This window comes from Thamnophis sirtalis, unplaced genomic scaffold (genome assembly GCF_051295495.1).
Source record: "Thamnophis sirtalis isolate CommonGarterSnake01/CBP01778 unplaced genomic scaffold, rThaSir2_p1.2 scaffold_4, whole genome shotgun sequence".
Lineage (NCBI taxonomy): Eukaryota > Metazoa > Chordata > Lepidosauria > Squamata > Natricidae > Thamnophis > Thamnophis sirtalis.
The window spans coordinates 106385289-106410816 of NW_028261384.1; the positions used below are offsets into that span (position 1 = coordinate 106385289).

Sequence of the window (25528 nt, forward strand, 5' to 3'; positions counted from 1 at the left end):
CTGTCACATATCCCCCTCCCCCCCTCCAAAAAAAGATGGTTTGGGATAAAGCTGCCAAGAATTCATTTGTTGCTACTGTTCTGTAATCAAACTGAAGAAATAGGTGAAGTAATAAATATGTTGACAAGATGTGGCTTTCAACTTTCAGCAAGAACATTGAATAAATATTTGTACAAATCTCTTCAAAGGCTGAAAGAAAAAAATCAGAAAAAAATGATTTTTTTTCTTAAGGGAAGATTATTTTTCTGATTTTCTCCAGGAGTTGCACAGAGCCAGTCTGTCATATTTTCCATCCTGAGGGTTTGAACTACTAAATGACAAGAGCCACTTTACAGGGTAAAGCTAGTCGTCACTTACAAAGCCCTTCATGGTATTGGACCTGGGTACTTGAGAGACCGCCTGCTGCCAATTACCTCCAATAGACCGATTAGATCCCACAGATTAGGCCTCCTCCGAATTCCATCCACTGGCCAATGCTGATTGGCAACCACCTGGAGGAGGGCCTTCTCTGTGGCTGCTCTGGCCCTCTGGAACGAGCTCCCCATGGAAATTTGGACCCTCACCACCCTCCAGGCTTTCCGCAAAGCCCTCAAGACCTGGCTGTTCCAACAGACCTAGGGCTGATGAGTTCCTGTCCCCACTCGAATGGTGTGTCTGTTGAGTTGCTTTTAAATTGTGGTATTGTCGGTCCATGTCTTTTTTGCCCTATTTGTATCCCCCCCCCCCGACTTGAGTTGTGAGCTGCCCTGAGTCCCCTCGGAGAAAAGGGCGGCATAGAAATATAATAAATTCAATTCAATTCAAATAAAGCCTGGCTTACAAGTTGGCAGTGACTTCTGAGAACAAAAGTACTTGCTCAGCTTTTAAGAAAGGGAAATAAATTAACCAGGGAACCCTAGTGGGGCAGGATAAGCAGGTAGCATGTGGATATACACTTTTTGTATTAAAGCTGCTGAATTTTTTGCTTTGTTTTGTGAAGTTACAGCACCTTTTGCTTAAAGGAATAAACTTTTGAACTATTTTTGATTATTTTTGTCAGTATTAGCAATTAGATTACTTACAAGAAACAGTATTTCTCAGCCTGTTTTTTCAAAACATGGAACCCACGAAATCTGTCCCCTCCCATGAAATTAGGAAAAAGAATGAGACAGTGGCACAGAAATGGAGTGGGAGAGATTATGAAAATTATTTTCATAATTTTATATTCAAATGCTATACTCAAATGCTAAATCCTAATAATGCCAGGGTGATTCCCACATCCAGTGCAGCTATAAGATAATCGTGCCAGTTTCCTTATCGATTCTCAATATATTCCCAATCTTCTTTGAAAAATACCATTCTTCTTGCTCTAAATAATGTATTCCTAATTGCTTAGCTATGAGACCATAGCTAATTCAGCATTGGGACCCATGCTAGGTATGAAGATCTGGGTTTATCCTCTAGATTATGTGGTCTTAAATTAAGGAGCCCTCCTGTGCTGCTGTGAAATTTCAGAAAGCCTTAGGCCCTCAATCGCTTGAGCTCTCCTTACCTAAGTATTGCTGACAATTCTTTGGCCAATGATTTGATTTCTAAAGCTTTATATTTTCCTAGTGCCACAAGGTGATTGCCAGCCTTATAAAATGAAATCTTTAGATCCTGCTGCGACTCACCGTACAAGGACCCTAGTAAAATAAAAACTCTTAAAGATATAATCTAATAACAGAAAAAAGTATAATGGTGAGTGTTGTATTTGCTAATTCTAATTCACATGCACTTGTGGTATATTAAAATTTGTATTCTGATCTTTTTGATTGGCTAATGATAACCCTGTTAGCTTGCTAGTTTATAATTAGGTATCGGCCATTGCAATTTTTCTGGGATATCCCTAATTTTACATGATTTGCAACTTAAATTCACAGAGCCTTTGGCTTAATTTTATGATCATAATAGAGCCTTTCTATAACAGCCATAACTCATGACAGTTATAAATTGGGTCACCCACATAATCAACCTGATTTTATGACTTTTTTTGTGGCAAATGAATGGTTCGCAGTAGGCCAGTTTTGCTGAAAACTGGACTTAAATGCCAATTTGGGGTGAACCATCGTAAAACAGTTGTGTAACCATGGAGTGTTGCAAATGGCTATGAATGCAGACTGATTACTGAACACCCAAAGTGCAGTTACAAGACTTTAGGATACAGCCATCAAAACTTCGAATCTGGGTCATAAATGTCTCTAGGAAAGTCCATTGTACCTTTGATTGATCATTAAACAACCATTCATAAGGAAAATAAGAAAACCACTAAAGAAAAAAGGGGGGGAGCAGAGAAGCAGCTCCCAACCCAATGGCTAGGTCTCAGCCACTCTCCCAGTTCTGCCTATAATGTGGGTCTTACTTATGCTCAAGGTATTTGACCTTCAGAACAAAGGCTTCTCTTGCTGTTGCTGTTAACAATTACTGAACCAGGTAAAGTTTATCATACATAGGCACTTTTATTAAATTTAATCCAAAGGTCACATTTTTTTTTCTTTTTACTTCTCTAAAATTCTTCTTTAGATGGATGAATTGAATGTTCACATATTTGCTTCAAAACAGTTTTGACCATATAAGGAATCTGCACCTCTAGCATGGAGCCATTTTTCCTTGTTTCTACATTCATCTCCTAATTTTTAAAAAAAGGTAATGCAAAATGTAAAGCTTCACTCCCCATTTATTTATTTCTTAGATTTGTATCTAAATTTTTTAATTTTATATTTCTTTTTCTTGTTTGCTTTTTCTTTGAGATGTGTAGTGCTTATATTACACTTGAGGAGGGAGAAGGAAGCCTTTATTTATATCTTTCAACTAAATCAAATATACCAAGCATAGAAAATAGAAAAGGTTAGACAGCCCCTTCATTAAAAAAAAATAATGGAGGACAAAAATTTTCTGTGGTAGTGTTAGCCATTTTGTAAAAAACCACAAAAACAAAATGGCTCAGCTTCTTTTCAACGAGGAGGTTTGCAATATGAGAGCCAGAAAAAAAAATCAATGAGACAAATAGTACCCAAACAATAATTTCAATGCTGAACCGAAAATCTGAATGCCAGCAGTAAGAAAGAACAATTTTCATCACTGAATCTTAAAGTGTGGAAAGATGTATATTTATTAAGGAATGGGCTTTAAATAATTTAAAAAGCAGGCAATAAGTTAGGCACATTCAGAAACCATACACATTAGGCAGGATGCTTTATATGGGAAATACATTTGACCTCTTTTTAAGTTGGGAAGTATAATCCATGTGTAAATTGAAATTCAGTTATCCTAGTGGGTTAATCAAATCTTTTAAAATACAGTTTTCCAATTAAACTAAATGGGCAAGAAATCATATATACGTATTTTTGTAGAATTAATATATAAACCTAACATTTCTTTTCAAATGCATGCATATTAAGCATACAATTCAACATAATAGTATATGATACTACTAGGATGGTCTAAGTAAAATTAGGAACATCTTAAGCTGCAGTCTTAGAGACATTTATTTTGGACTCTGATCTTTTGAATTCAATGGCTTTTGCACCTGAGTAAATCTGCACAGGTTTATGGTGCAGGTCCCCCAGTTTCCAGTATACAGGGTTTCTGCTAAAAATGGTAGAATTTCAATGTTCTGACTTTGGCTGAATCATAACATTATTTATCCTTGCTGAGATTCTATCATGGTGCAGATGCTTTTACCCAGCCTGTTTGCAACAGACACTTGTTTTTGACAGCTGTTGGCGTCCTTCAATGGCACTGTCCCATCTGTCACTCAACACTCCCTCAGCTGGTGCCAAAGCTGCTTGAACAGAGGCACTTTTGACTCCTTTTGGGACTTAGAAGTAGGGCCCTTCCTTTATTATGTGCCATGTTGTCCCCTCCAGCTGTGGTTCTGCACCCCTACAGCCTGCCTGTCTATCCTCCGGCACCCCAATGCTACTCTGGGCTTGTTCAGGTATGATCATTTGTAATTATGTATACATTTATACATGTGTTTGTGTCTGTTTGTGTGAGATAGAAGAAATATTTCAGTGTCATTGACAAAGCCCAGCTGTGCCTGTCTTGGTGGTCTTGGGACAGCTGATAAAGCTTCCCCCATTGATAAATCTCTCCATTCCTGAGTTATTTTTACAGAATTGCTCAGACAGGGAAAGTCTTCTCCTTGTATGGAAAGGGATATTTACAGCTTCTTCAGGAACAAGGAGATTGATCCATTCTGTCCTTTGTCCTATGGATTTCCTTTAGTTTGTATACCAGATGGAACATGTCCACTGAAAGACCTTAAGAATATAATGGATGGAACCTCTGTTGTACATTTTTTTGCTCTCTGCCAGTCTTAAAGTTTAAAAAGGAAAATTGACTTTGGTGGACAGCATAATATATTTGATGAGAGGAAAAGGTTATATCTCTCAGATTCTACTCTATTTAGGAGTTGGCTTTCTTCTAATTTTTCAGTGATGCCACATCATTTGTAATTTTTTAATCACCCAAAACTGTTAGTGGTTTTGAAATAAAATATAAACAAATACCACCCTATGCTTCAATACATGGAGGGCCATTCTTGATATTATAAGCATTTTATAATTAATAAGAGCACAAGCTGTCTTCAGTTATGTTACAAGTTTAAATTATGCTCAATGTAGAAGAAAAAATGGTAGAATGCATGAATAACATGGGTTAGCAAAATGAATGTTGGTGCCCTATACCTATTTACAGTATAAGTAAAGTATTCTAAAATTCCTTGCAAGTGTAAAATGATGAAGCTGGAAAATGTGCTCCTTTGATGGCATCCTGAGAAATATAGGCATCCAAGCAGTCTTGTTTACTTTTGGATCAACATTAAATACTTGCACAATGATTGAATTGACATAATTAGCTTTCAGATTGCCTAAGTATTTTCCTCCATTTATTCATTTTCTAGCTTGGGTTATGCAATAATCTGGACTAGGCTAGGCTAAAATTGGATTGGATCCAACATGTTTTAGGAGAGCCAGTTTGGTATAGTGGTTAAGCCACCAAGCTAGAAACTGGGAAACCAGTTAGACACAAAACCAGCTGGTGAGCTTGGATCAGTCATTCTGTTTCTAGGAAGGAGGCCAATTCTGAAATCTTACCAAGAAAGCAGCAGAGACTAGTCCAGAAAGTTGCCATGAGTCAACACTGATTTGAAGGCATTAAAAATGTTTAAGGAACTAGCCATTGTCATGGTGTTATATGAACCAAGCCATCACATAAAACTCATAATATGATTTATGTTTTTGGATGCAATATGCCTTGTAAACACAGCAATTGTATTTTGTTAATGTGGACTATATTATCTAAACTCAGATCCTGTGGATTCGTTTTTGTGAGCCAAGTATATACCAAAAGATGATAACCAAGAGCATATTGAGTGAGATGCTTTTGAAATAATTTACAATTCTGACAATTTTTTGTCAAAAAATGTGTATTTGACCATCCAGGTTTAATTATGCATTAAGGCAGCCTTAATTTTAAGGGGGGGGGGGGTCTATGCATTTTGTTCTACCTTTATCATGTTTATCACAGGGGAAACAATTGTGTCTCACAGAATAAGAGGAATCTAAAACATTGCAAAGCCACTGGTTAAAATGCAACAAAAAAAACCATAAGCAGCATAATAACCAAAGCAGAACAAACCATGCCCATAACAAACCAAGGTAGACCCCAGAGATAATAAAATGTTTTGTGACCTCAGGCAGAAATTTGAATCTAATAATATAATTGAAATCTATAAATGATTTGTTGCTTGTGTTGAGAGGATTGCATTGTATAGTTCAATTGTGCCTGAACAATTGTGCAATGCAGAAATAGATAATCTTATGCTCTTCAGTATCCAATTGGCATCAACCAGCTTGTCAAATGGCAAGACACTGTGGATATTATAGTCCAGATATTTTTAAGCATCAACTTGCTTATTCCTACTTTAAATGATTGTGAACTATCAACTTTGTTCTTTTATTCAAAAGAGAAGCACCACAGATATTTTATTTCTGCTTCTTTCATCACAGTATTATTAATAGTATTAAATTAATGAAAACATCTGACAAAGCAGAATATTTCTGAAATGACCTGCCCTACTTTAGACAGAATAAGACAGGTATTACCCATTATTCTCTTAAACTCCTAAATTTTCCTCTCTGTTGGAAGACACTTCTTTGTGCCATTGTTCTGCAATTTTTTAAAATGGTAGAGGTCTATCTTGTAATGCTATCCTAAAAGACACTCCCTCTGCTGAGACATTGCTAATTATTACATTTAGCATTAGCAATAAGTAGCCCAGCTTATTCATTTGAAAATGTAGGCTCACTCCTGGGCAAGACTGTGTTCTTACAATTACATCTAATGAGCTAGCTATGACCATTCCTGAGTTAATTGAATTTGGCAGTTCTCCACACCTTAGAAGTACCATAATTTAATTAATGCAATGTGCTATATATGGAGCCATACTTGAAAATTGTCCAGAAATCTCAAATGATGCAATATGAAGAAGCTGAAATGAGGACATTGGTTACTAATCAGTGCAATTAAACCTGAGTCATATAATGTCCATATTTAATTCCAGGCACAATTCAAGATAATCTTTCAGCCCTCAAAGGTTAGGGCCTGATTGTTTGAACAACTGTCTATCCTTTTATAACCTTACTTGAACATTAAGATCTGCAGAAGAATCCATTGCAGAGATGCTCTGTGCTTCTGAATCTTAGCAATCATGAAGAACAGCCTTCTTTCACATGGCTTCTAAACTATGGAATGCCTTCTCCTCTAGACTTTCTTGCTAATGCCATAAAAATGTCTACCCATTTTTGAAGGATGTGGCCTCATGAGATTATCTTCATCTTACCCTTGATCTAGACCTACCTTTAGTTTCAAATTGTGTTCCTTTCTCTCCCAATACAAAGCTTCATGTACAGACAATTTATTACGTTTTGGGGATAAGCTGGGATATGATGGTCCCAGAATGGAATCTGTTCTAGAAACTTTCTCTCCTCATTTGATTGCTGGATACTGCTGGCCTTTGCGATTTTACTTTCTGTACAAGAAGATCGAATATGTCCTTTTTTTTTAACAAAGGAATATTAAATTGCCAGGAGATTAATAGGCTTGAAAGGACTCCATCTATTTGAGATATGTGTATGTATAAGCTGAGAGGTCATATAAGAAAGAAGTCTATGCATACGCACACAAATGTGGAATGGAAAAGGCTCTTTCCTTGACCAAAACATTTTGAGAGGGAAATTGGTTTCCTGAAGGAGAAAGAAAAATCCAGAGGCACAATTGCATCGAGAGTTTTCTGGGTTGAGCTTCACATTTTTGTATTTTAAATCAATTCTTCCAATTACTCAGACAAACCTTGGAAGCGATGGGCTGTTTGACGTGGGTGTATTGATTTTCTGTTTTTCTGAGAAGACTATCAATCTCCTGGGAGAAGCAGCACACTATAAATAATTAAAAATAAAGCCAAATAATAAAAAGGAATGGTTGAACCCCCAAGTGTGTTTGGTGGTTGATTTTTCAACCTGTGGGTGACACTGGGTGCAAGGGGACTCTGTGAAAGGGCAACAAAACCATCCCTTCTTTTTGTTGGGATGCAAGAAAGTTTTTTTTTGGGGGGGGGACTCAATTTCAATTTATGTTGATATACTTTTCTCCTGAGTCAAGGATGAGAGAAAAACACATTTTTGCCTTCCTTGAGGACAGCAATTTAAGATCCAACCTAAGCTTGAATAGAATGATTTTTAGGATAATTTATATAATATTCACATATTTTAATATGCATTAATCGTCTTGCTTTTATATTTTGTTGTTGAATATTTGTTGTGATTCCTGGAGTTATTTTTATAACAACAACAAAATACCCCACAATGTTGTTAGCCTCCTTGAGCATTCTATTAATGAAAAAAGCAGGATGTGCAATAAATCAAAAAGCAAATCCACTTGAAATTTGACATAGACTTTGCTGTCAAGATGGACCTGTTGCTGCCACCATCCTGGTTAAAATTTTTAAAAAGTTATAAGTTTATTTCCAAAACCTCTCAAAAGAAAGATAGAGGCAAAGGTAGTTTAAGAGATTGCAAATAGTGTTTGTCCTTGAAACAATGGAAAATATGCAATGGATATATAGTAGATGCTGATCATGGCCTAAAACATGCTTCCCCTGTTTGGTGCCCTCCAAATGTATTGGACTTCATTATCACAGTCAGCTTGCAGCTACAGTCAGCTACATCTTCTTGTGCTAATGTCTCAATCAAAGGAAACATAAAGCTTCTTGAAAAGATCTTCATCTTGAATAGATTCTTGCCAATAACTGGCCAGTTGCTTAGAATTGGCAACCATATCAAAATCATATATGAAAAGTCACAGATTTATCAATTGTGTGCCTGAAAGCTTGACTCTTAGTGTTCAAAACAAAGCAAACACTCTAAGCATTAACAATAAACTTATTTCTTTTTAACTTTTGCAAGTTATAGGAAAATCTCTTCCTAAGGGGAAAAAATTAACTAAATTAGTCCCATATAAAGCATCCTGCTATGCAGGGAAAAGGTATCAAAACAGTATTTTTCCAGTCCATAATGGTGCAAGAATCATTTTTATGTTACACTATTATTCCAGTCATTAGAGCTTTGTGAAATACGATTGCATACTATTTATGACTGGTATTCCACAAAAGATTTCAAGAGAAGTCCACTTAACAACTCTTACTACAGTTTCCTGCCAAAGGCCCCTCATCAATCCTTCCCCCAAACCTCCGGAAGATTCCTTGATATAGGTTCTATTTACAAATACGTTTGCCTTCCCAACCCCCCTGCCCTTTTGAGCAATGAGTGACAAGAAAGTGCTGTAGTCAAATAGAGCTATTTATAAGTGCTGAAAGTAGAGCCAACTATGATAAGAAAGAGTGTTGGGGGACTGGTTTTCAAACTACTTGGTGATACTGTTTGCAAGACAGATACTTTTTTTTGATGGGGTAAGAGAAAGTACATCAATCTCTGAACAAGTGATGGCTGGCAAATGTCATCCATATCTATATTCTCCCTTTGTTTCCCCATGGGATGGAGAAAGACCATTTTAGAAAACAGATGTCATAAAGTACCCCTCCTATTAGACTAAGCTTCTCTTCAGCTGCTGTTTGTGTGAGAGTTTCTTGATTATACATAAACACATACACATTTAAGCAGATCAAATTGCTAACTCCAAAATGAAGGTGGATTTATACAGTGAAACTATTTTTGAGGGGCAGATACTTGGTAGGTGGGCAGTAGTCTTCTAAAATAGAATTCCTGCTCAAATAAGTCCACAGCAATCAGTATGACATGCTATCTGCTTTGTTTATAATATGGTGCAGTTTGTAACTCTGACAAAGAAGGAAACACTTGTTTTGACAACAGTTGGCAACTTCAGCTGCTAAGCATTTGCCTTTAATCCAATAGACTAAAAGTCTGTAGAGATTCTCAGTGATCCAGGTCATGGCTGTCCCAAAGGTGCTTTTTCAGAAGGCAACTGGACATTCTTGTTTTTTTCTCTGAAATTTCGCTTTTCATCCAAGAAGCTTCTTCAGCTTTGACAGGATAGTGGGGGATAGAAGGATTTATATTCCTTGCATTTATAAATACTTCCATTCCCCACTATCCTGTCAGAGCTGAAGAAGCTTCTTGGATGAGAAGCGAAATGTCTTCAAAGAAAAAAGATGACTCCTGAAAAAGCACCTTTGGGAGTTCAATAGACTGTCAGTCATTATGATTTCAAACCATCTTTTGTTTATTCCGGAGCAGATAAGATTTTTTTCTCTTTTAAGAAATCAAGTCCTCTTTAATCACCATTTTTTAAAAGAAAGCAGAGATGTCTATGACCCCACTTGACATTTTGTCCACTCTGTATTTCACAACTAGACCTTATAAAACCAGCTTATAAAACAAAGAATTCTCTCAAATCTTGAAGTCATTATTTTCTCTGCCAATTTAAGTAGAAGAATCTTCCCCTAGCAGTGATCCGCTTCTAATGCTGCACAATATGTAGAAGGCTTAATTACATAAAAATCCCATCGTGAAAGCAACTAGGGAATACAGTTTTGAGGGATAATAGCATGCAGACAGGTTGGGATGTGTACCGTGTGTTCAGTGCTTGAAACAGTTGTCACACTGACAGAGTAAAACACTCAAGTAGCTCACTCAACACAGCTGTTTCTAGAGTTTATGGACTGAGTTTCCATATGCTCATTCAGACACTGGAGAAATTCAAATTAAAAGTGCTTATCTTGGTTTTCCATTTTTTACCACAGTAAGACTAGGATTTAGTGAGTATTCTCTGGACATTTGCAATGTGTTGCTAATATTTAAAAATTTCCCTGGAGCAAATGAGATTGCAGCTTTTTAAAAAAAGCAAAGCAATACTATGGTTTATCTTGTGTTGAACCTTACTTTCAGTTTCAAGTGTGCATCACTTGTAAATTAAGAATATTGATTATATTGAATATTAATCAGTTGCTTTCACAAAGTCTTTGTACATCCCTTGGCCAGTTTGAATTTTATGTCAGATTTTTTGTGTTTATAGTACTTATTACTTTCTAAAGACTAAAAATTATTATTACAGATTAAAAGAGAATAAAAATGAAGCCATTTCTTTCTCAAGCAGGGACATCTTCAGTGAGGGTTAAGAAAAGACAAGATGGCAGTTGGAACTATTCAAAGGAAGCCCCACCTCTTTTAGTGATGCACCCATCTTGATTTTGCTTACCCACCTACCACTGTGGACATCCCTTTTCACAAATTATGTACTTTATAAAACACTTGTATGCACTGGCTACATTCCTATTCTCCTTAGTATGATGTTAAGTTAATTAAATTGTAAAGTATTTGCCTAGGGTAGAAAATTTACAAACTTGGGCTTGCAAATTGATGTTTTCATATTATGCTTTCTTTCTTCTTTTTTTTCTGAGGGGAGAAGAGTTTTTAATTTAGTTTTTTTTCCTTGTGGGATAGAAAACTGGGAGAGAAAGTAAATTCTGGCTAATGTAGGTCAAAGGACAAACAAATCTGGAAACAAAGTCAACTCCTGTGCTTCTGCAGTTACAGAAATAGATGAAGACTGATGTGGAGTTGGAAAGTGGGTACTTCTGAAACGAGATATTATGAAGTGGGCCTGATAAGAAGGCATTTACTAGAAACATACTGGTTTACTATTCTAAAACAACTTTCAGCTTATCTTGTTTCAGTTGCAAGTATTTTTCTAAAAAAATAAGATAAAATCAGGGCAGGATCAGGGAATCAAAACAAGATGGCTGAATCAACTCTGCATCCAAAGCCTCCCCATTTTGTATGTGCATATTTATATGCCCATTTCTTTTTGTTTTGGTCCACTTTGAATACTGTAGAATAAAGCCTGGATATAACACTGGACTATTCTGTAGAATAATTGTTTGATCCTATGAAATTACTAGAAGTGATGTGGCGGCTCAGTGGCTAAGACAGTGAGCTTGTCGATCAGAACGGTCAACAGTTCGGCGGTTCGAATCACTAGCACCGGGTAACGGAGTGATCTCCCATTACTTGTCCCAGCTTCTGTCAAACTAGCAGTTTGAAAGCATGGAAATAATGCAAATAGAAAAATAGGGACCACCTTAGGTGGGAAGGTAATAGCGTTCTGTGCACCTTTGGCATTTAGTCATGCTGGCCATATAACCATGGAGACGGACAGCGCTGGCTCTTTGGCTTTGAAACGGAGATGAACACTGCCCCCTAGAGTTAGGAATAACTAGCACATATTTGCGACCTTTACCTTTATGAAATTACTATGTTCAAAAAATTAACAATGATACTTATTTATATGTTATTAGTACCAAAATAACAATGAATTTTCTTTCAGGCAATATCAATTAATGATTGAGCTCATACAATATTTAAATAAAAGTTTACCTATTATTTCACTTAAGTGACAGTTGGCTAATTTGCAGTGTCATACATAGTGCTAAGTTATAAATCTTTACTTATAAATCTTAATATCTGGATTCACGCATCACAGTAAATTATATGACCCCATTACAAGTTTCCACTTGGAGGTCTCTGTCTTTGATTCTGGAGGCCAAGTTAATACATACCTAATTACCTATGAAACTAGTGAAAATGGAACTTATTTGTAGAGGTTTTTGGGGGAGGATGATGAATGAGTATCATCTGAGCTACTGTTCCATTAGTCTAAGTTTTATCTACTGTTTTATTGTTGTATACTGTGTGTAATCTGTGCAGTTTACAGCGGTATATTCATTAAATGACTAAATAATTAAATATTCACACAAGTTGCTAAGACATCAGTTATGTTTTGCTGAACAGAGTGACTGAACTCACATAATAACTCTTTCTGCATCTGTTTAATAAAATCTGATTGGTCTTACTTTTGTAAACTCGTATGTGCAACCATATGTGTTTGTACACATCGATGCACAGTGTAGTTCTTCAGGGAACAAGTGAGATTTCACAAATAGAATAATACTTTGAAGGGGTAAGGAGACAAAGACCATTACCCATAAATCCTATTCTCACAATTCACCTAAGTAAATTAGGAAGTGGAGGTTATACTTGTAAATAAAAAAATAATACCATAAATCAACTTAGTCATTTAACCATGATATGTTTAAATTTAACCCCTTGTAAAAAAAACTTTATTCCTGCCATCTAATTTTTCTTATAGGAACACATTTCTTCTTAGCATTCAATTATGTCAACCCAGGACACAGAAAACAACTAGACTTTTAATTTCTTCATATTCTTCTTGTATCTATCTATCCAATCTGTTTCTATTTTTGACAAAAAAAATATGTAAGTAGACTGAAAAATCAACTTCAATATGGTACAGGAATTTTTAATTAATTACTTTTATTCTTACCAGTCTTCTTCAAGCATACATCTTTGTAAAATCTACTTGGTTGCCACAGCCTGAAATTCAGGCTGTATGTGGCCACATGTATTAATTCCAATATGAGCTCTTGAAATTGTTGGAGCACTGAACAAGATATACCTCAGCATCAACACATAAAATCCTGGATGCTATATGAGATGACCATATAATACTGAAAAAAAATGGAATTTTAATAGTCAAAGTGCTATACAGTGTGCAGCCCTACTTAAAATAATTCATGTAACTATGCAATAAGTATAAATGCTAGTTCCCTGTACAGGTAGTTCTCAACTTATGGCCAGATGATTAACAATCATTCAAAGTTATGATGGATTCCTGAAAAACTACTTATGACCCAGTTTCAAAGTTCTGACATTATCATCCTTCAATCACATGACATTTTTTTTTTGGTGGTGCTCATCATTTATGATTATTTGCAGCCACCCTATAGCGAACAATGGATTTGCTTAAAAACCACAGTGTTTACTTAACAGCACCACCAAAACGATCCTAAAATTGGATATGGTCACAGGGTGACCCGTTTTATGACTTATGACTAACTGTCAGGTCCAGTTATGGTGGGAACTGCTGAACAAAAAATCCAGCAGCCACTGGATTAACTTCTCTAGTCTTAAAAAGATGCCTTGGGCAAAACAATTTGGCCTGCTTTTGTTTGAGACACCAATTCACCTCCTAAGAATCTCTCAGTTTTACATTTTTCCAACTCCAGCTCCGATTAATCCCCACGCCTGCCTTTGGACAGGTGGGACAGGTGCTAAACAAGCGCAGGACAAATTGCAAATTCCAAGAAAAAATACGCAGCTGTCGGCGGCCGCCTTAATCTGATCTGAGTGGTTAAAAAAAAATATCTTTCCATTCCCCCTCCCACCCACCGCTTTTTTTCAAACAGCTGAAAGACAAAGGAGTCGGAACAGCAGCTCCAAAGAAGAGCAGAGAAAGCGTGGGCGGGAGAGCTGATAAGAGAGCAGCCAATCCGAGAAGCTGTGTGTGCTGAGGTTCATGCTCATTGGCTGCGGGGAAGACACAAGGAATGCCTTTATAGTCGTGGGGCATGGGCCGAGGAAGGGACGTCTGCATGGGTGGGTGTTCCTCCCCAAGCATCCTTCCGCGCCTAGCAGTGATTCGCAGCAGAGGTGGCAAGGGATGGGGCCTGTTGGTGTAGGTGGGTGAAATACTAAAAACTTTTCCGAATTTTCCCTCTGCCTAGGTTTTGGAAGCTGGGACCTTTGGGTCTTCTCGTGAGGGAGGGAATAGAAGGGAAAGCAATTTATCGCAGGGGTTGCAAAACTAAGGGAAGAGGGGAATCTTGTGCATTAGGTAGGGATTTTTCTACTCTATTTCACAGGCGTCCTAGTTATACAACCAGATGCTTGTTATATCGTGAGAATTAGAATGCATTTAGGGCTTTTTTCATTACTGAGGGTAAGAGCATTTTATTTCACTTGCCACTTATAGTCATATCAGGATTTGAATGTGCATGTACAGTAGTTTGTGTGAATTGTTTGGATATATTCTCTGGTTATACATACATTCAGATCTTGGAATTCTATACTGTACTTCACTGTTAAATTTGATGCATGGCTAATGTTACCCTTATCTCTTCAGCTCTCCAATTATTGTTTTGCTTACAAATCTAAAAAATAAAGTAGGAGAGGACAGAGTTGATTTTGAAGGAATTCAAGATTTTTAGGTAAACAACTATTGAGCAGTGGGAAGGAAGAGGGGTAAGAAAGAAAGTCAACTCTGCCTTAATTCTCTTTTATATCAGTCACGGTTTCAAGATTCTGCTATTATATCCTATAATAATAGTATTGGTGTCTTTCTCAGCTTGCCTTCTCTTGAAGGGCTAACAATAGGGTTTCCCAACTGGTTGCCTTTTCCAATGCATATCAGGAAATTCAGCTTCACACACAAAATATGTACACAAAAATTAAAGTTTCCAGGATCCTTGAAAATAGAGGGAAGATCCTTTGTCATAATATTCCTTAGAAAAAACTTGAAACCCTGGAGAGACAAAAAATGTATATTTGAAAGAAGAGGTTTTTTTTAGGGTTCTCTGTTAATGTAGTTGATGTTTAGTGGATGTGGGGGATTTTATATTTTATTCTCAAGAATCTGCTTCAGAAAATTATTTCTTTGCGTCTCTTGATTCACAGGTTGGGCAGCAGTCACCTTTATTTTCTTCTGACTTTTACTTCCTGCAGGGTAGTCCAGATGCTACAGTACCACCTACTGATGCCATGACTCAGACGTTTCCAGCCCAGTATCCACCACCCCAGGCCCGACTCCCCCCACAATACCATCTTCACACCACCCCATCTGAGTACCCATCTCCAACTGCCCTGGATCATAGCCTGCGCATCTTCCCTGAGCAGGGCACAACTGCATCGGATCCTCTACCATTGCCTCCACCTCCTGCCGTAAGTGGTTATCTAGTCCACATGAGGGAAATGCCAAGGCAGGGGTAATTTGGGGTAATTGTGGAAGTCGGCAATAGGACTTAGCCTGCATAATAACGGATAATTTCTTAGGTATTCCTCAAGAACAGGTTCTGATATTCTCTCTGGCAGAGAAAACAAGACAAGCTATAAAGGGTGTTAGCTCATTTCCATCACACCCTCTTCCTGCATCTTTGTATTTGAACCCTGATGTGTTGTATTTTCCTGTTATCTATTTGTTAACTATCCAGCTATCAAAATTCTCTGCTGCTTCGTGAAAGGGATAGCATCATTCACAGTGGCATGTTTGATGGCTGGGTTTTCTGAAAGGTAAGGGTCATTTAAAGAGTGGATTAGAGTTTGCCCATACCCAAGATTTGGCATACAAGACTTTGCTTCCTGGAATGCTTGGGGCTTCCTTAGACGCCCCAGCTATTTGTATTTCCAAGTCTGAATGAAAGTGCCTGAAGCATTGGAAAAGAGCCACTGCTGACCATGACAAAAACTCAATCCCAAGCAACTACCCTCATTTCTAGGGGTGGGGGGACGACTGGAGATGAACAGAAGTGTCAAAAGATACATCTTTAGAGCCAGAAAACACTTTTCTTACACTTTTCATTTTGTAGAAATGTGGAATAACTATTACGTATCTGTGAGCTTTTGATGCATGTAAATGTTGCTAAGTCTTATTTCAGTAATTAGTTAATAGTAGTGGTCAGGCTGTCCTTTAGATTTAGGTACGTTTTGGTCAATTCTATCACCAACTCCTCTGGGATCATGCACATTTCCTTTTCCTTTCCTTCATATTTGCCAATTCCAGGGAATTGCTCTTTTCCCAAGGATTGATTTATTAGTTTTGTGCCCATCCTTTCATTCAGGAGCTCAAGGTGGCATGCATAATATTCCCTCCTACTTTTCACACCACAACAATCCTGGGGTGTGTGAGAGAGAGGACATACGCATGCGCACACAGATACACACACACGCACACACACACACACTTCCCCAAAGTAATCCACTATACTATCCTAGTTGAGACTAGGCAAAAATCTGGATCTCTGTTCCCTAATACCTGCATTGCCACACCCATTTGCTAGCTTGAGCATTTTCCTTGGGCCCTGGCTGTCCATCAGCTTCCTCTGTTCCCCTTCCATTCAAGCAAACTTTATCTTCTCTTATCCTAATCCCAATACATCTAAACCTAATCTAAAACAGGATAAATTATTCAGGGCCTTGAATTTATCATGTATCAGGATTTTCAAAATTTCTCTTATTGAGCATCTGGATGTAAATGGTTATTTACTTTCTGTAGAATATCTAGTAATTCACTCTCCGTGCATGCTTGTGAAGTTTAAGAAGCAAAGTCACAAGACATAATACAATATATGGAACAAATTTACTGAGTTCTTAGATCATCAGTCCCTAATGTAGCTCAAACCTTCACTTTTTTCTTTTCATATTTCTTGTGTATGATTTGTATTGACACTTTTAAAAAACACATACAAGCTAATATGATGTAAAGGAAAAAGGAAAAGGCCAAGAAAAAGCAAAAAGTTGAAGAAAAGAAAAAGGTTGAAAAATAGAAGTGGCTTCTAATATTTTTCACCATAATTAGAAGTACAATTATATTTTAACCTTTGAAGTTATATCACAATATTCTTTCTATAAAATATTCTGTCTAATCATCAAAACCATGAGCCACAAATTCACCCCCCCCCCCTATTTTTACACCAAAAGTCTAAAAGAGGCTTCCAGTCAATTCTTAGTTCTTTTTCCTATTCTAATAAAAGCTAGTCCCTTCCCTCCAAAATCCGCTTCTGGACCTTTCTGTTCTATTTTTTTAAACTGTGAACCTGACTGTATTTACTGTTTCTCTACTCCCTACTCTCAACATGCAAGGGCTTCACTCATATTTTCTTCTCATTCAGGGCTGCTTTGTAGTTAACAAATGGCAATCTACTTAGTAGTTGACAAAAACAAATTTATTTTTGCCGTGAGGGCTGTTTTGTTTTAACACAGTTTAGTACCCCCCTTTAATATTCCCAAAAAGAAACTGGAAGGGATTGCTAGCTTAAGGGCTGAAGTAAAGTTGATTTCTTTGGGACTGAGAAGGAGATATTGTTTAAAATAATAGAGCAGATGAAGGCTAATACATCCTTGATTTTGTCAACTACTTTCTATCTACAGCCCACCATCCCACCCTATACCATTTCCTTTCTAATGCTTCTATTATTTTTGGAATTATGGTCATAGGAACCTAAATACTTTAGATCGCTTATCACTTCCATTCCTCCTAAGCCATGGTTGAAGAGAGTCCGGAATTCCATAGTGCACCAGTGTCTTCCAACCTTATATCGTAGAATGTTTGGATGTTTCTCTGTACTCAAACAGCAATAGCAGTAGACTTATATACAGCTTCATAGGGCTTTCAGCCCTCTCTAAGCGGTTTACAGGGAGTCAGCATATTGCCCCCAACAATCTGGGTCCTCATTTTACCCACCTCGGAAGGATGGAAGGCTGAGTCAACCCTGAGCCGGTGAGATTTGAACCGCTGAACTGCTGATCTAGCAGTAGCCTGCAGTGCTGCATTTAACCACTGCGCCACCTTGGCTCCTGAACATTGATTCATTGCTCTCATACTTTGTGCATACCAGAGTTCTAGAAAGAAGAGAAAAAGTATCAAATTTGGTATATGGGGAGCTGCAGTGTGAATGCTCACAATGTATGTCTGCTTAATCCTGACTATCTTGACAGTGTTTTTTTTTCCCATCAACTTTGCTGACAGCTACAGAATTTGCCTGAGACATTTTGCTATCTGTATCAATATTCTGTTTTCCCCCTCTGGAATGGCTCAAGTAGTTAAATCCCAGCAGGAAGTTCCACAGTCACCATGAGTTGAGTCTGTTTGCTTTTTGACTGTGTTAGTAGAGGCATTACTTCCAGCAGTTTTCAGAATATATTTGTTCTCTGTAAATAAGCTGCAATACTCTTTTGTTCTCTAGAGAAGCATTATGCTTTGATGTTGATGCATGATAAAACCTAGCCTGCAGGTTTTGCTGCACTCTCTCACATTTCTATGACATACCTACCACTTGGTTGCTGGCAATTTTCAGTGCTGAATCCCACGTCTTTTTAAAATATATTGAATACAGTACTGAAAATTTTGCAACCATAGGTGATCCCTTAAGGGCAATTAGATAATTTGTTGTAATTAATAGACAAGACAAACCAATCAAGATATATTCCAAACTTCTGCTAGAGAGACAAGCTCAGTGAGGCAACCTAGTACTTTCCAGATATTTTAGCAGCGTGGATATTATAGTCTATCTGAAGAGTAACAGATTCCCTCCCTCCTCCCTCAAACTATCGGCCAGTTGGCAACCCAACTACTTAGAAATCGTCTAGTGTTTTGACTGGGGGCTACATCTTGAGTTTTGTGAGCACTACGTCTACTGAATGGTTTCCCCCCAGCAAGGCTTGGTCGTATGGCCTTTCACAAACCAAAACATTAGAGACATATGGAAACCCAAATCCCTGTCATTACAGTAAGTCACATAGTTGTTGAAAACTATTTGGGCCAACAGTGAGCAGTGAAGTTAAATATTGGTTTAAATAGTGGCTTTTTAAACAGAGTCAAAGCCTGTTTGCCAAAACTTTATGGTACTTAATACGTAATCTATTTGTGGATAATTTGTGATGACTAATAACACAGAGAACATACAAAACATACAAGCATACCTATACAAATGTATCTTTCTTTATAAAGTACTAAGGGTAATTATATTAATTTAAACAGAGCTTTGAAAACGGGTATCCTTTCCTGATTGTCTGATGTAGCCTTATTTATTGTTTGTGACCATAAAAATGTCCACCGATTGACAATTTGATATTTGGTCAATTTCAGGTTTTTCTTTAATACCAATACTATCCTGAGAGATAGTATTGGCAATGCATATAACACATGTATCAGACGAATAAAATTGAGGGCTATGTACAGTGCTAGAAATTCTTGTGTGTGGCCTTACCAAATACATTCAAACTGAAAGTGGCAAAATCAGGGAATAATAACTTGAGAGTAAGTATATTGATTGCTTATTTAATTAAATATTAGAAAAGAAATATAGTAAACTCTTGGTCTTGTTACTTGAGGTGGGGAGGGATTATTGACTGTTAAGGCCAAATACTATCTTTGGCCTGGAAAAAAAATGAACAGTATGAAGTATAAAGATCAGGCAATTGTCTTCCAAATGGGCAGAATGGAAAGGTTTCAAATCCGAAGCCTTGGATGCTAACCTGCAAGTATCTTGGGATAGGAAAGTAGCTTAGAGTAGAGTAGGAAACTTGAAATTCTTAGTCCAAAGGATCCAAAAATTTCTTATTTGGGTGCATCCTGAAATCTCTCCTTAGTTTTCCATCTTACAAGGCACAGAATCCTCCTCCCTCCTCTCTAATCCAGCTATTGAGGCAGTGGCTTTGGTGGTGACCATATTGGGTAATAACGCCTTTCTCCGGCCAACAGCTGCACCCGTATCAGATTCCCTGCTCTATCTCTTTCACCTCCTCCCCCTGCCCCAAATCTTTCACCATCTTCACCAACAGCTGTTTATCTCCGCATGGACAAGTGGCACATAGCCAACAGCCTCATTTCAAGGACACCACGTCCTCTGATGAATTGTAAGCAGAGATGGCCAGAGACTGTTTCATGCCCAAGACGAGAAGTCCAAACAACACTTGTTTTCCTCTCCCAGGTGACAAAATACTAATAAATAAATAAACATAATGGAGCTTTTTCAAAAATATCCCAGCATCTATCTCCTGAAGCAAGGCTAAGATAATACCTCTTTTAGATAGATGGACAGCATAAACATTTAGTAAATGAATACATTTAATAAATTAATTACCATTTTGCAAAATGTAGAGTTGACTCAAGCATATTTGTGGTGTTTTACAACAGGATGGAAATTAAGCTGGCATTTGTTTCTATTTTTGCCATTATTTCGTGGCCAGGGAGAAAGATTCAGTCCCAAATGCCAAATCACTTTTCAAATTTTAGGTGTTTTGCATCCTGACAACTAGGTAGAGAGAACCATTTTGCTCAGACGTTAAAAATCTTGACTGGTCCAGAAGCAAGTTGCCTTAGGGGGCAGGCCCAAAGCTTCTTTGCTATGCAAGCCTCTTTCACATAATTTACTTTCTGCCCTTATAGCTTAACATCCAAACTAATTGGGTTGCCAACTGCCCAGAGGAAAAGAAATGAGAGGGGGGGGGGGTTCAAATCACTTCTCCTTTTCTTGTGCTTCTAATAGTAATACATAAGTTCTAGAAATCAGCAGGACAATTTTTTTCATAGCCATATAATCACAAGCTAATTCCTATAATTCACATTATTTTTAAAGATAACTGCAGGGACTTTTTCAAAATTGGCAACCCTGCTTGCCAATTCAGCACCTGGCTCTTGTACATCCAGACAATTTCTGATTTTTGTTTTTCTTTCACTGAGTAAATGCCAAAATACCTCAAGGGAGAATGAGCTTTGATCCTGCTGGGCCATATGCTTGCAACTCCCCTTTTTACTTTCACCTCCTAGCTTCTACAAGATTATGTTCCTGGGATTAGACTCTGAGTAACCCCCAGCCTCACCCTAGATACTGCTGAATCATGCTGTGTTTTGGGTGATGTGCTTGGAAATTTAACACAGCAGCATTTAAAAACCCACGGTTGACTATCCCTTCTGTTAAAGGTGTACTTATTATAGATAAATATGACTCTTTGTCCATTTCCCCCCAACTATTTTGAATGTCAATTATGTCTAGAATGCTTAATGTATGTTGAATGTGTTAGCTGGACTAGCAGCAGTCCTGTCTGTTTTCCCCCCTATATATGAGTTTTACAGTCTTTTTTATTTTTTGTTTTTAGGACATCATATGCTTTAAGTTACTGATACATCCTTTGTGCACTTTTCTTGGTGGACCAAATAGAGGGTGTTGTTGTAACTCACCTGTGTGTTTTCTTTTTTCCTCATGGAACACGAGAGCTGCTCCTAGCTTGTAGCAACGCTGTCCTTGCAATGACTCCTTGTGTCTTTCCTGGACTAGGGCCTTTTCCGAGGTGCTAATGGCAACGTGTGCGGACCTCCTGCCGAGCTCAGGTTTTCTTCCAGGCATCTTGGACTCCATCACATTTCTTTGGCTCTAGTCTCATTAATACATGAATAGTTAACCTACTCACTGCGCAACTGCACCTGCCTGTCTTCTCAGCCTGACACTTGAAATCCCCTCCCCCATCCCACCACTCCCTCTGCATTTTATCCTCCCAACAAATGTTGGGCCCCATTGGAAAGAATTTAATCCTTGTTGAACTTGTCTTTATAAGCAGGACTTTGTAGCTTTGGGGGATCCTTCTGGCTACCTGGAGATGGTTTGATGATGGGAACTAGTGTGGTATATTGCCCTTGGGATGAATAAAGGAATGAGGGCACAGGGGAAGATTTGGTGGGCTGAGTGGGATAGCTACTGCTTGGAGGGGTTGTCTGCATATGGGAGTGGCTAGAATTGTGTGTCCGTGTGCTTTAATAGTAACACTACAGGGGTTGTGTGCTAAGACGAGCAGAATCACTGTCCTGTTCCCAAGTCTGTAAGCATGTTCACAGAGGGTTTTGTACATTGGCTATCACTCTGGTTAGGGCTCAAAAATAAAAGGGAGAACTATAGAAAAGGAATATTGATATGAGCCTGATTCCCTCCCAGTTCATAAGGGAAACTGAGTTCACCCAGTCTCTGGGCAAGGAAAAGTAGTTCAAGAGCCATGTTTCTGAATGGAAATTCAGGGGGAAAAAGGTTGGAGAAGACTGACTTCATTGCTATGCTTCAGCTCAAAGCTACTACCTCCCACAGCAGCTTTTCATCTTTAAAAGGTGGAAAACATTACTTTTGTGTGCTGTGCAATTCATAGTTTGGTACTGAATAAAACACAGGTTCCGATTCATATTGAGCCCTTCTGTTTTTGGAAAAATAAATTGCAGCCTTCAGAATTTGAAAATTTAGAAAATGTCGGGAAGGGAGATGCTATATTTTTCCAGCCTAAGGGCATAATCAAATGCAAATTAAAAATGCATAACACATATTAAATTAGTTCAGCTGAATAATGTATGTTCCAGATAGTTTGACTTAAAATAGACTTGGTTTGTATAGACAGCAGATGATAGAGCAGCAAACCTATTTCTGGCTTGTATCATTTTAGATGGCAGGAAGGGCTCATATAACTAAGCACTCAGCTTCTTATAAAATAGTTCCTACACTTAGATATTATGGAAAATGTTAATCCTACCTTTTGCTACATGCTAGTGTTCTTCTATGGAAGGGTACGCCAAACACAGCTCTCTCAGTGTATTTGGCTGTTCAAAAGAATTAAAGTACTTCACACTAGGGGCTAATTTAATTCACTACAAACTGGTAGATGGCATTGCAAGCATGTAGGTAAGCATTCAGATATCCTCCTGCTTTGAACTCTCAATGCACTTTCTATCATATACATACCATGCACAGTATCTCTCCATTCATAAACAGTTAGCCTTGTTTTGCAATTAATCTGTCTTGCTGTAGCCATTGCTAGCTGATCATATGACTACTGCTTTAAATAAACTAGTCTGGTTTGTGCATTATGTTTTGCTCAAAGGGGAACTTGTTTGCTCCTTTAATGGTAGCCATCAGGACATTTGAAAAATAGTTTATTCCTTTAGCATGATGTGAATCCAACCAATTGTGTTTATTTAGATCTGTGTTTGAAGTTGTATGTACCCCACAAATCTTTTTTGTACATGCCTGTTATTTTTCTGGTAGGTGCATCCATAGATGATCATGCATGCCCTTTATAGGCCATGCCCTCTCCTGGCTAATTTACGGCAGGAGTTTTGAAGACAAGTTCAACTTCCTCCCCACCCCTGGCCAGATTAATTGCTCTTCTGGCTCTTCTCTTCTTCCCCCAATCCTTCAGCACTTCGGACATTGCAACACATAGGCTGTGCACATTTGGTCTGCTCTCAGAATGCTGCATCGTGGAAGTTGCATTGTGGAATAAGAAGGGCCATCTGCATGGAGAAGAAAGAGATGTGGGTTTGGGGTGGTTCTCTGCCACTGGGCTCTCTGATCTTCTCCACAACATTCTCATGAATTACATCCTCTCAGTCAGTCATGCTTCTCTCAACTAACAGTTTTCTGTGTGCTGCCATGTGTCCGTCCTGTTCGCTAACCCAAGACAGAATGTTTGCTGGTGCATTGAAATATGTTCTTGGTGAATTCTTTTTTTGGATCCGTGGGTGGCAAAGGTTGGAAGGAAGTAAGCACCATTCCCTTTAAAGGGAAATAATGGCTTTTATATTGAAATTGGGATTTGCAGCACACAAGGAACAACTCTGGATTTCTCAGATCTCAAAAGACATTATTGTTAGGTAAAACTAATATGCAGTCATATAAATAGATGAGGAAACTCTTAGTATGACCCCATTCATGAAGTTAGCAACTTTATGGATGGTTTTTAAAGGGCAAAAATAGGCCTAAGAACCGAAAGTGATGGGAGTGTTGTAATTCTTTGTTCCTTTAATACAGTTCTTCCCAACTAGCAAAAACAAATTCAGGTATTAATAATTATGGGAAGGATATCCCTTTACCTGGCTAGCATCACTTACACCTGCAGGAACTGAAAGCTTGATAAAATACTCCCTCATGTTTGAAGATATCCATGCACCAGCATGGATATTGGCTCATCTGATAAATTATTGGGCTCGAAATGTTGTCTCAGATGGCCTATTTCATTGTTTAATTACTTGAGAGAATGGTCAAATCTAGAGCCTTCCACTTGGATTCTTAACTGATGTCATTCTAGGAATTATTTTTTACAGTTATATGTATGTAATTATTTACATTTATCTGCAGCTTCTTAATGAATGCTGTGCCATTTGAAAATTAATGGAGATAATAGGAAACAATAGAGACAACACGAAAAAGGAATTAGGAGTCTGTTCTGATTTTTCTTCTGTTACATCATAAGCCAAATGTGATCAGTAGTCTAGGAAACATAGAAAGGATTAAGCACTTTTTTGTCTTAGCTAAGTCCACTGAAGAATGCCTCATTGCATTGACAGAAGGGCTCATAGATTTGACTTTGCTCAAAGCAATCTTCTGTCCAATTGGTACCTTCAAGAGAATTGGAATATTAGATCCTGAATACTCAGACGTGTGACTGGGAAAAATGTCAAGGATCCTTTTCTAAAACCCTGGAATGGTCATTCCATATGAGGAAGACAATTCTAGTTCAAAAAGTCCTTAACTTAAAAACAGTTTTCAAGATTCAATATGAGGATGGTGTAGGATGATTATTACCAAGTTTTATAGAGGAGGAAAGGGGCTACTGCCATCATATGTAAGTTAATCTTTATGGTTTCTCCTATATAATCAAAGTGAGATGCGTGGCATAAATAAATAAATGCCAATACATTTATCATGGAGATACTGCTGTATGTCTTCCTTTTGCCTCATGACAACTATGTTTCTTTCCATAGACTGCAGTCGTCACATTACAAAGTTCAGCATCTTCCCTTGTGACTGCCTCAAACTTTAATTGAATTCATCCTCTTCTTAGACAAGTTCAGCCAACTTTTCTCACCCATGGCTGAATTACAATATTTGGAAGATCCCTTTCTTGGTGAATATGGTGAGAATTGACCCAATGATGTGTATGATCCTGCTTTCTTCCCCTCCTGCCCCTTTCCATAGCAAGCTGAAGAAGTCCCTGCACCTGAGCTATCTCCTGAGACAGAGGATGCAGAAAGTGAGGAGAATAAAGCTCAGCCAAAGCGCTTACATGTGTCCAACATTCCCTTCCGCTTCCGTGACCCTGACCTGCGGCAAATGTTTGGAGTAAGTCAGTTCTCCTCCATCCCTAAAGAGATTCACCTGACGTCAGTGCTAGGTTCCTTAATTTGTTCACTTATGTTGGTTTCTTCAGTAAAAAATGAAAAAAAAAAAAAGATCAGATCTTTAAATCAGAAAGCACCAACCCATCTAAAGAATATATATGGTTTTGGGATAGAGTAAAAAACAAGCATATATTTTCAACAAATATTGACAAATAATTTGGGCCTCAATATATGGTTGTGAATT

The 25528-nt window shown here is 37.8% G+C and overlaps 1 protein-coding gene across 2 annotated transcripts in view; it reads left to right on the forward strand.

Annotated features, from left to right (window-relative positions):
* Positions 1 to 3837: 3837 nt before the first annotated feature.
* Positions 3838 to 25528, forward strand: part of LOC106542526 (RNA binding protein fox-1 homolog 1-like) — a 32003-nt gene continuing 10312 nt past the window's right edge. Inside the window, exons 1-3 of one of the 2 annotated variants that reach the window (XM_087713693.1) lie at positions 3838 to 3958; positions 15138 to 15353; positions 25142 to 25285. In XM_087713693.1, the coding sequence (XP_087569819.1) occupies positions 3872 to 3958; positions 15138 to 15353; positions 25142 to 25285 (447 nt within the window). In that variant the 5' untranslated portion in view covers positions 3838 to 3871. Of the gene's footprint in view, positions 3959 to 13964; positions 14096 to 15137; positions 15354 to 25141; positions 25286 to 25528 lie in introns of those variants that run through there. The other variant, XM_014058307.2, reaches the window with a different exon arrangement.